Genomic DNA, 11,775 nt, shown 5'->3' on the forward strand with positions numbered 1-11,775 from the left:
ATATTTCTTTAATATATTAGGTTTTTCAAATTACGCTAGACTAATCTTCAATCCATCATTAGTTTTCATCCGTGTCTTGATGTCTATACATTATGCGCACAAGGAGACTTAATCACCTCAAATCCTACAACCTTACCGCTGGAGCAATATTTTCTGAGTGATACTTAAACCATTGAGTTAAGTCACAAAGGGAATGTAATGTAACAACATTTTCTTGTTTGTATTATACTATTACGTGCCGGTATGGACAAGCTAGAATGAAAAGAATATAACCATTTTTAAAAGAACTTAAAATATATATTGAAATGTTTGAAATTATAAAAATACAAATTTACATGAGTCAGCATACGCAGATCAGACATGCTTCCTAACTGCTTTAATTTTTTCCTTATGTGGATATGGATATGATGACATTTTCTTTCTGTTATCTTTTAATGGGGTAGGAAGCATGTGGATATGGGCAAACTTGTTAATTTAATTATATTTTGAGTATTTAATTTCTGTTATCTTTTCTCCATTTATATATGATTGTGATTTTTACACAAGCTAATTAAGGGCCATTCTCCTCACCAAAATAAAAAAAAAATTATTAAGGGCAATTCTTTAGAGCACCTACATACATTTCCCATTTTGATCTGAATTGAAGTAGTAATTTATTTCTAAAAAAAAAAAAAAAGTAGTAATTAATTAAGTAGATGCCAAAAAGTCCCTGAACCATTTGACAGAATTCTTGGGAATTCTGTTAAGGTTGTCATCATAGTCCACATAGTATAAACCAAACCTTGAAGTGTATCCAGCTGTCCATTCCCAGTTATCCAAAAGTGACCAAACAAAATACCCTTTCACATTGCACCCATCTCTGCATATTCAACAATATCCAATATAAATCTGTTATTTTTTTTTTTTGGGAAAAATCTGTTAATTCATATATGGTTTCATCCCCTAAAACTTATGATTATAAATACAGTTATATATGACTGTGATTATTGATTTTACTTAACTAATTTTAATTTTTTTATTAAAATTGCGAAACACTAATTACTCTCTATTCCTTTCACTTTAAAGTGATTAAAAATTTCAATTTATTTTTCAAAATCACCATAGATGGTTAGAAATTATTAACTAATTATTTTTTTTTTAACTTGGTTGATTTTTGTACACTTTAGATGGATAAAAATCAAGGGATTTCTAATAGTGTATATTATAACTTACAATTTAAAGTAGGATGTATGATATATGTATATTCTATATGCCAGGTAAACATACATTAACAACATTTTATATATATATATATATATATATATATATATATATATATATATATATATATATATATGTGTGTGTGTGTGTGTGTGTGTGTGGTGTGTGTGTGTGTGTGTGTGTGTGTGTGTGTGTTTCTAATGATCTTGTAGTGTCACGAAATGACTCTTTCAAATGGAAAGTGATTAAAAGAGTCAGTAGTAATACAAAAGAATTATATTTAGATAAGGTGAAGACATATACTTGATTGCAGCCAACAAGTTTGTTAGATAGTCATTCAGATATCTGATTCTCTTCGCATCTCTTGGACCATCGTCTTTGGCATCATCCATTCCTGTCAATAGTTACACTACCTTAGGGTTTTTTTTTTTTTTTTTTTTTTTTTTTTTTTTTTTTTTTTTTAAGAATCGTTATCCACTTCAATGAGCACTGATGTTGAAGAAAAAATGAATGTCAATTACCATTTTCGGTGATTATAACAAGGGGACTTTCATACTTCTGCTTGATATAATTCATCAAATTTTTCATCCCTCCAGGTACTATGTACAACCATATTGAATTAGCCTACATGATCATTTTATCAAATAAACAAGGTAGGTAGTCATAGTAATCTATGTAAGAATCATAGTATTACATAAAGGTGTTGTTTGTAAGATCAAACTGTTACATACCTTGTCTCCTATTGGCGTGGTACCGTTTATTGCTGCAAATAAAGATTATATTACTCTGTATTTAATAAGGTTTTGACTATAATACAATCTTTCAAAATAGAGTCAATTCATTTCTGATTAATTATTTCTAGTTTTAGAAGATTGATTGTCTTTTTTTTTTTTTTCTTATTAAAAGCATGCGGATGCTATTCAATATTTTCATCATGGTGAGGCTAATTTAAATTTTGTTCAAGTCACACCTACAAACTATGATTCGATACCCGATCTTGCATTATATTAACAACCTATATAGTTACTATATGCACTAAAGTACTGGGTTAACAAGATTGAATTTGTTGTTTTTTTTTAAAGATATATACTTTGTGTTTTTTTACATTTTTGTAAGAAGGGAGATTAGGATATACGTTGAGAAATGGTGCCAGCATCTGGAGTATCAATGAAGGCAGAATTAGAAGTGCCGTTGCTTGTATACCAAGTAGTATAGTGATTTATGCCGATGAAATCGTAGGAACCTCTGAGAAGATTATACTCCACTCTGGAAAATCTTGGCAATCGCTCTCCAACTCTACTTCTCATTGACCCCGGATAATTCCCTCTTGTCACGGGTTCAAGAAACCTAGATTAAATTCAATCATATTCAACCAACAAAAAAAAATAAAAAATTATTATCTAAGATTCTGAATTTTCACACACCATCTTGTACATGTCAAAAAATTAATTAGAAATTTTTAATATTGTCTCAATAATATTAGGTACAATCATGTATGCTACTTTTGTTTTTGCTGTACTAACCCTCGATATTGATGCAAAATAGTGCCTCATACAATTGAATATATGTGATTGTAATCGATATTATCTGTATTATAAAAAAAGTTTAAAATTTAACTAGGTTAAAAATATATATATATCATGTCTACTATTATAAATAGAAAGAAGTGATGATATTTTCAAAATTAATTACTATTTTAATTTATTTTAAAAAAATAGAATTACTATTTTATTTATGGTAGTAGATATGATATTTATGGGCACTATAAATTCTTTTTAAAAATTACGCACCATCCCAAGTTGAAGTCTAGTGCTCGTTGTCTGGCTTCAAGGTCAGCTGTGGAGTTGGACAAAGGTTCATACCAAAAACTATCTAAAGATATCCCAATTGTACCTCCTTGCTTAGCCTATAATAATAATATAGCCGTCACAAAATATGAAAAAATTAATATGCTACGTAGCATCATATTGCCTCTTAATTTTTAATTATAAAGAAATTATTATCAATATTATATTATATTATGCCTAATTTATTATTTTTTTTGAAAAGATATTATGCCTAGTTAATTGAATTGTATTTAATTATAATTACCTTGTACTTATTTCTGTAAATGTTGACAGCAGCGGCGTGAGCTAGGAGCAGGTTGTGGGCGACGATGTAGGGCTCGGTGGAAGAGTTTCCGGCGGGGCAGCCGCCGGTGCATCTCCCCGGAGCCAAGAGTCCGGAACCGTAGCCATGGACGGCGATGGTGTGGGGCTCATTGATAGTTATCCAATGCTTCACTCTGTCGCCAAATTCTTGGAAACACGTCTCCGCATATATCGCAAAATCGTTTCTGTAAATCAATGGGTGCTGTCAATAATTATAGTACGACAACCAAAGTACGTACAAAATAATAAAAATTTAGTTATTATATTTGACATGATCTGTCGATCCAGCCATCCACTGTATTTGTTCTCAAGAGCTTGAGGAAGGTCCCAATGGTAGAGGGTAACATATGGTTCAATTCCTAGATAATTAATAACGTTTATGTCAATGAAATTAGAGTATGAAATTGTTAATTATTTTATATATGAATATATATGACAAAAAGTAATGTTTTTTCTAAAGAAAAAACTTGCACAGATGTTTTCAATCAGAGCTAATTAAATTATTTTGAGAAATTTTATAATTTTTGACAAACAATTGAAAATTAAAATAACATTACCATGGGATAATAACATGTTGATGACCTTATTGTAATGATCAATTCCAACCTGGTTGATGTCCCCAGTTCCATCTGAGATTACAAAAGCACATAATAATAACAATAATAATAATAATAATAATAATAATAATAATAATAATAATAATAATAATAATAATAATAATAATAATATATCTAGCCTTATTTTTAAACAATTGTATTTTTCATATATTTGTAAATGCTGAGGATCATATATACTTGGTAATATTCTTGACCAAGCAATGGAGAATCTGTAGGCATCCATCCCCATAGCCTTCATCAACTGTATATCTTCCTGTTATAAGATGTGACAACCAATGAAAAATAAAATAAAAGACATAATAATGATAATAATAATAATAATAATAATAATAATAATAATAATAATAATAATAATAATAATAATAATAATAAATTAATAATAATAATAATAATAATAATAATAATAACCATTTAATAATTTTTTTCTTAAATCATGCTAATTAATTGTCGAAATTATTTGGAGAAACCTTACTGGATAACGGTGATAATGATCCACAGCTACATCAGCAGTGCTATTATCAATCACTTTACCTGCGACAACGTAAACTCCATTTTAATTAGTCTTAAATATCAATATTACATATTTTATTACATCACCATGATTCCAATTAAGTAAGGGAAAAACAATTCACATTAATTTTGTTTAGAAAATACAAAATTTATATATATATATATTAAACAATATATGTGGTTTTAAGTATTACACACAAAATATAATTTACCAGAATTATGTGCATAGGTGTCCCAAATTGTTTGGCCTCTTCCATCTTCCTGCACAGCTCCTTCACACTAAAGAAACAGATTGGCAGTTATTTTGAAAATTAAAAATTCGATTTTTTTTTAGATATTTACAAATTTTTACATAAAAATCTTTCATTCTTCTAAAAGGTTGAACCCCAACTCTAACATAAAAATCTTTCATGTCCTTATATATGAATGCTTTTTGGTGGATGGTGTTCAGTAGTTTCTAATTAAAAGTATATAAAGTATGTATAAGATAAGATTGATAAACACAATGAAATAAACCTGATATGCAGAAGTGGCAGTCCCAAACACAAAACCATTTGGAAAGCTTCCTCTACTAATGTTCTCAGCTACACTTAACCTGCTGGTAACCAGAACAAAGACGGCGGCGGCGGTTAAGGTTGCAACTGCTGCTCCGCCGCCCTTCCTCACCGACATACCTTAAATTTTTGGAACAAGTTTTTGAGGCCAATTGAACAGAGGAGGTGATGCTAAGGTACGTGGTTATGTTTAAAGCATATATCACTTCATTGAACTTAGGATGTTTGAGTGTACTGTGCATATGTATATATGTGCCTAGAATTCTTGGCCCGTGAAAATGCGGGCTTTGCAGATTTGGCGGGCTAGTCCCCAGGCTTTTTCATAAATAAATAAATAAAAGAAATATATATTATTTAATAATTTTTAAAAATGTAAACTTTTATAAATTTTAAACACAAAATTTTTTAATATTATTTAGGTTAAATTATTTGAATATAAAATAATAATGTAATAATTTTTTTTGAAGTTAGACCCGTGAGCCTGCATGAGGCGGGTTAGGGTTAGATAATCCTAGCCCGCGGGATTCGCGGACTGGGCCACAAAGACCCGCGAAATAAAAAAAAGTCCGCGGTGAGGCGGGGCGGGCCGCATTGACACCCCTACCTACTTGTATGTTAATTTTTTTTTTTTTTTCTTGTCTCAATTTATTATTTATTGGTTAAATCAAATCTTATATGAAAGATTTGATTTCAACTTTAAATTTCACTTGTAAAAAAAATATTTATATGGAAAAAACTATGTACAATGTGTTTAACATATAGGTAAGTTGTTTGTTGGACAGGTTAGCTACATTGTATTGTCCGATATTTTTTTTTAAAAAAAAAAACAATATTTCGTAGGTTTCTATGTATGCAAATCTCGAAAGGGATATTTGCATTCTTGTTGACGATGACATTATAATAGCTCAAAAGTGATTGATTGTGAAATTGATTCATTTTTCAAAATAATTGAAGAAAAACAAACTTGATTGTTTAAAAACATTTTGGGTTGCGTGGGTCGAGTTAATTCTTTTTTTTTTTTTTTTTTTTGGTTTAGCCCAACCAAACTCATATACAATCACAAATTATATCGTGCATCGCGGTGCATGATTGATCATGCACCATGCATCAAAACAACGTCGTTTTGTTTAATGAAAAGAAACATAATTTTCGCAAAAAATAACTCTGTTCTTCAGTTTCATTTTGTATACACTGTACGTAGTTTCAGTTCAACACAACTACAGTTTCATTTCGATATAACTACAGTTTCATTCAATATTTATACACTCAAATATGTGAAAATGTTATTTAATTTTATTTTATATACATTATAGTTTCATTAAAACACAACTACATGATCATTTCAATATAATTACAGCTTCATTGTACAATATACACTCAAATATGTGAAATGTTATTCAGTTTCATTTTATATATACTGTAGTTTCATTTCACCATAACTACAGTATCATTTTGCTATAACTACAGTTTCATTTGATAATATAAAAATAATATGTGAGACAATATCGATTTAGACGCACTGTAGTGTCACTCCATTATAACTGCAGAAACGGCGCCATTTTGATTATGCACCGCGGTACACGATATAACGACTGATATACAATCATGTATTGATAAATGTAATAACTCTAAATAAATAAATAAAAAAATAAAAAAAACAAACAAACATTGTTTTTTATAAATATTTTAGTGCATGTATGAGACGAGTCGGGTCAATATTTTATTGTTTGACCCAACCCAACTCGACACATAATTTAGTTGAGTTAGCCCAACACATTTTAAATGTTCACGTATTTAACTCCATTTAAATGATTTTGTTAACGGATGACAAAAAATGATCATGTTACAATAATACTAACACCAAAGAGAATAATTTGAAAAAATAAAAGTAGACTCTCACATATAAATTTAGTACGAAAAAATAAAAAATAATTTAAATTAATCAAATCGTGACAAGTTACAAACTTACACCACCATGCATGCTGCACCCATCATTGTCTAAGTGCGAGTAGTTAATTACCTCATAATTTGGGCATTTGGATTGTATTTGAAATAAATGTTTTTTCCGCATTCAGTGGCGATGGAGGTGCTGCGCGTGCAGACGTGCAGTGCGCCATTATCGGCAGGAGAAAAGAAGCACGCAGCATGGCTAGCTGGAGAAAGAGAGTTATGGAATGCGGCTGCAAGTGGATCGTTATGCTATGCATCCGTATGCACCATGAATGGTGCATTCAGATGTAAAAACGATGTTGTTTTGACGTTTAACTTTAAAAAAAAATCAGAATTGCATAACTACATATCTATAATTTCATAATTATACATCCAGTTACATAACTACACACCCATAATTTCATAACTATAAATCTAGAATTGCATAATTACACATCCATAACTTCAAAACTATACATCCAGAATTGCATAATTACACATCCATAACTTCATAACTATAAATCCAAAATTGCATAACTACACATCCATAACTTCATAATTACACATCCAGAATTGCATAACTATACATTCAGAATTGCATAACTATACATCCAGAATTTCATAACTAAAAATCCAGAATGAATGAACTAAAAAATGAATAACATAATATTGTTGCTGGGAATCGAAACTGATTTTTTTTTAAAGTAAGACGCGCGTTTCGATGCAAAACGACGTCATTTTTGCATCCGTATGCAAGAGGGCACCAAACTTTTATTTGTCAAATTCCAACGTTTAATGGGTACGAGATTCATGTTTTATTCACTTAACTACTTATTTTTAAATAGTTAATTAATTATTTATTTATAGTATTGATAATTTGTTTACATAAATTTAACTTTGATTAAATAGAAATACCTATAATCATTGCCCAAGTCAAATTCGTTTGAAACCCTAATTGATAAAGGACTTAAAGAAGGTAAATCAATTTAGATTATTTATAGATCATAGTTAACCAGTTTAAACTAGATAATTCTGAAGTGCTTTTAGTAACTAGAGAAAACTAGAGAATTGGAGAAATGAAAAATCTAAAAACTTGTTTAGTAAAAGAATTTGGAGAATATATTGAACTAATTCTCCAAATTTGAAAAAATAGACATACACGAATGAACACTATAGTACATCCACCCTTTGGTTCCTTGCAACAACATTTCTAGTTTTTTTTTTTCTTTTTTCTTTTTTTTTTTCTTTTTTCTTTTTTTTTTTTTTTTAAAGAGAAATGAAAAATTGGAAAGATGAAAAACTGAAAAAAAAAATAATAAATAATGTTAACTTTAGAGATACCATAATTAAGTAATAAAGAGGTTAATCATTTTGTGGGCTACTCGTTAATGTTAGGCACTGATCTTCTCATCTAACAGGGCGTTTGGTTGGAGAGGGGGAATTATATAGGAAAAGAATTGCAATTTCATGGGAGATGAATTACTGAAATAAAGTGGGAATTTAAATCTAGTGTTTGGTTTACAGGAATAGAATTACTGAGAATTTCAATTCCAATGTTTGGTATACATAGAAATTGAAAGGGAATAAGTAGTATAAAGTCAAAAATATCCATTGTTGTTGTTAGAGATTAATTTTAGGTTAAAAAAAGAATGGATAATTTTGACTCATCACTATCTTTTTTTCTTCCTAATATCTCAGGAATTAAAATCGCAGGGGGGACCTTGAATTTTAATTCCATGAAAATGGGGAAATTGTAATTCAATGGAATTACAACTCCTTTCAACCAAATAAGGGAATTTTGTGGTCTGTGAAATTATGTGAGAATTAAGTGGGAAGGGAATTTAAATTCCCTTCAACCAAACGCCCTGTAAGAGTATTCACATTTGTGGATTTTATTTGGTTTTTGCCGACCAAAAAATCAAGGCTGGGGTTTTAACTAGCCTGGGAAGGGATTTTTTTTTTTTTTTTTTTGATTTTTCACTTTTACAATATAATGCATTTTTGTGGCCTTCTTGTTGATGCTAAAAGACAGAGAAATGAGGAGATTACGTACAACATTGTAGGTTTTTACAACATTGTAGGTTTCGTGCACCTGCTGCATGCTGCGCGCGTGTATTGCGTACATATGTTTAAAAAAAAAAAAAAATTCTGAGCACTTGTCAGCGTTTTTTTTTTTTTTTTTTTTTGTGAATTTTTTTTCTTTGCTTCCTCTCTTCTCCTCACTCTCCTTACATGGACGGATAAAAACCATAAAAAAAACTAGTTATACTTGGGACGCTCTAATAGACTACTAAATTATGTGATTTACTTTGGAATGTGGGAGTTCTAGGAGTAAGAGCATTTCCATATGTGGTTTTTCACACTTTTTGAATGCCTAGCGCTGCACGCGCCCGCTTTTTTTTTTTTTTTTCGCATCAAACTTTTTAATTTTTTTTTTCTCGATTTCCTTCTTATCTTTTCCTCCTCTCTTTCATAATTGACACATAAAAAAAAAACACTTATTTCTATTTAGGATGCTAACGGAAATTCGTTTTTCAGAAAGCTAGGTTAATCATTTTGTGGTATTGGTGTCTACAGCGTCAAGTTTTTTGCGAGTTTCAACACTATGCAAATGTAATGGTTTTGAGTGCAAGGTCATTTATAATGCTTAGGAATAAGGTTCAAATTGGCCACTGAACGTAACCTGAAAATGTAATTAGGCCACTGAACGAAAAAAAGATGCAATTAGACCACTGAACACCCAAAAATGTGCAATTAGGTCACTGAACACTCCAAATGTATGCAATTTCACCGGATAGCAGATTACCATCAATTTTAGCAGGTTACCTGCTTACGTGGCGGTTGAGTTGGCATTTTTTAATAATTTAAAATAATTTTTAATAACAATTTTTTTTTAAAAAAAAAATTGAAAATAAATAAATAAATTTTAAAAAAATTAAAATTGTTTTAAATAAGTTTTTTTTTTAAATATTATTATTAAACTTTATTAAAAATTATTTAAAATGCCTAACTCAGCTGCCACGTAAGTAGGTAACCTGCTAAAATTGATGGTAACCTGCTATCAGGTGAAATTGCATACATTTGAAGTGTCCGGTGGCCTAATTGCACTTTTTTTTCGTTCAGTGGCCTAATTGCATTTTCATGTTACGTTCAGTGGCCAACTTGAACCTTATTCCTAATGCTTATTACTTCAATCCATCTCAAATTCAGTTCCTTCACTAAACTTTTAAACATGCAAATTCAAATAATTCGGCTCAAATATTAAAAGTTAATTCTAAATAAACAAAAGTACTCTCTTCAAAAAAAAAAAAAAAAAAAAAAAATAATAATAATAATAGTAAATGAAAGTACAAACTTCTTTTTACAAAATAAAGCTCAATTTAGTTGGAATTAATTATTTTAAACCACATTTAAATTAAATAGAATAAAGGCCAAATATATATATCACTGAATTATACACATAATATATATTTAGGTCGATAAATCGTCACGCATCCGAATTAAAATCGTACAAATATATCCAAATGACAAGTTTCTAGCTTCATGCATGTTACATACATATTATATGGACAAAAAATTGATATCATTTTTTTAAAAAAATCAAAGGTCCCATCAAAGATCAATGGTCTCACTCAAAGATCGATCACCCGTCTTTAATTATAGATTGTTGGGTGACGAAAGCAACATTCGACTCCAAATAATGTTAAAAAAAAAAAAAAAATGACGGTCGGAAACGAAGTACACGTCTCCCAAATCTAAGAGGTGGAGAACTTCCTAGAAACTTCGTTTGAGATGAAACTTCACTAATGCTTTTAGAAAATATTCAAGCCAAGCCAAAATAATCTCGTATAAAAATGTTTGGAAGGAAGAGAAAAACTTCACTAATGCTTTTAGAAAATATTCAAGGCAAGCCAAAATAATCTTGTATAAAAATGTTTGGAAGGAAGAGAGGAATGTCATGTCTAAACACCTACCTGAAGTCTTCTATCATGTTACCGTGTTAGTATAAAGTCTAGCTTAGCAAGTCAAGTAACCCAATTCTATTCCATGTGGACATGCAATCACCTTCTCCTTTTTCTTTTTTTAATGGTTATATTATTGCTAAGTCATTAGTTAACTAGAAGCATAATGTGTCACATCTATAAATCTTATTTTATGATCTTTTAATTATTGCAGATAGAAACACATACGGAGTATATATATTCTTGCCGGAAGCACGGAGGAAATTACCTACCCGGCTCCATTTGGCATCATTGCACTTTTCTAATTTTGTTTAGGCCAAGTCTTAACTACATTGCTCTTCATATAAGCCACAATTATCATTACTCACAACAATCATCAACTAACCTTACCTTACGTTTGTTTCTGTTTGTTCACTTTCTAACTTGTTATACTATTACATTCACAAGTAAATAAAACTTTTACAACACTTTGGGGTGTTTGGTTGGATGTAATTGTAATTCCTTTCCTACCTTATTCAATGGCAATGAAAATTACAAATGTTTGGTTGGCCAATTGTAATTCCCTCCTTTTGTTGAATTGCAATTCATGGGGGTACCTCATGAATTGCAATTCAATGCTTTTAAGGAAGGAAAAAAGTAAGCAAATGACAATATTACTCTTAGTTATTATTATTATTTTTTATTATTACACAATGACATTTTAGTCTTTTTACCACTTCTTTTATGCATTATCATTCCCTGTAATTCTATTCTTCCGTACTAAACAATGTAATTTGAATTCCTACATTATTCTCACCTTATTCTTTTCCCACCGAATTGCAATTCTTTTCCTACCTAATTCCTCCCTCCCAAC

General features: G+C 29.9%; 1 protein-coding gene across 1 annotated transcript; it reads right to left on the minus strand.

Annotated features, from left to right (window-relative positions):
- Positions 1–281: 281 nt before the first annotated feature.
- On the minus strand, positions 282–5,149 carry LOC109161702 (beta-glucosidase 6-like). Its single transcript, XM_019310190.1, has 15 exons — positions 4,994–5,149; positions 4,690–4,756; positions 4,440–4,498; positions 4,145–4,220; positions 3,908–3,979; positions 3,622–3,709; positions 3,292–3,535; positions 2,991–3,106; positions 2,336–2,547; positions 1,932–1,963; positions 1,722–1,824; positions 1,504–1,594; positions 677–859; positions 599–645; positions 282–562 (listed from the first exon to the last, which is right to left on the minus strand). Exons 1-13 carry the CDS (start codon positions 5,147–5,149, stop codon positions 688–690), a joined length of 1,488 nt encoding a protein of 495 aa, XP_019165735.1. The 3' UTR covers positions 282–562; positions 599–645; positions 677–687.
- Between the last annotated feature and the right edge of the window lie 6,626 nt (positions 5,150–11,775).

This window comes from Ipomoea nil, unplaced genomic scaffold, assembly GCF_001879475.1.
Source record: "Ipomoea nil cultivar Tokyo-kokei standard unplaced genomic scaffold, Asagao_1.1 scaffold2926, whole genome shotgun sequence".
NCBI classification, from domain to species: Eukaryota; Viridiplantae; Streptophyta; class Magnoliopsida; order Solanales; family Convolvulaceae; genus Ipomoea; species Ipomoea nil.

Excerpts from the sequence above, each read along its gene's own strand:
- LOC109161702 (XM_019310190.1), bottom strand. The coding sequence starts at position 5,149 with ATGTCGGTGAGGAAGGGCGGCGGAGCAGCAGTTGCAACCTTAACCGCC. Across the intron at positions 4,221-4,439 it reads ATCATTATCACCGTTATCCA|GAAGATATACAGTTGATGAA; the intron begins GTAAGGTTTCTC and ends ATCTTATAACAG. Across the intron at positions 1,825-1,931 it reads CCACGCCAATAGGAGACAAG|GCTAATTCAATATGGTTGTA; the intron begins GTATGTAACAGT and ends ATGATCATGTAG.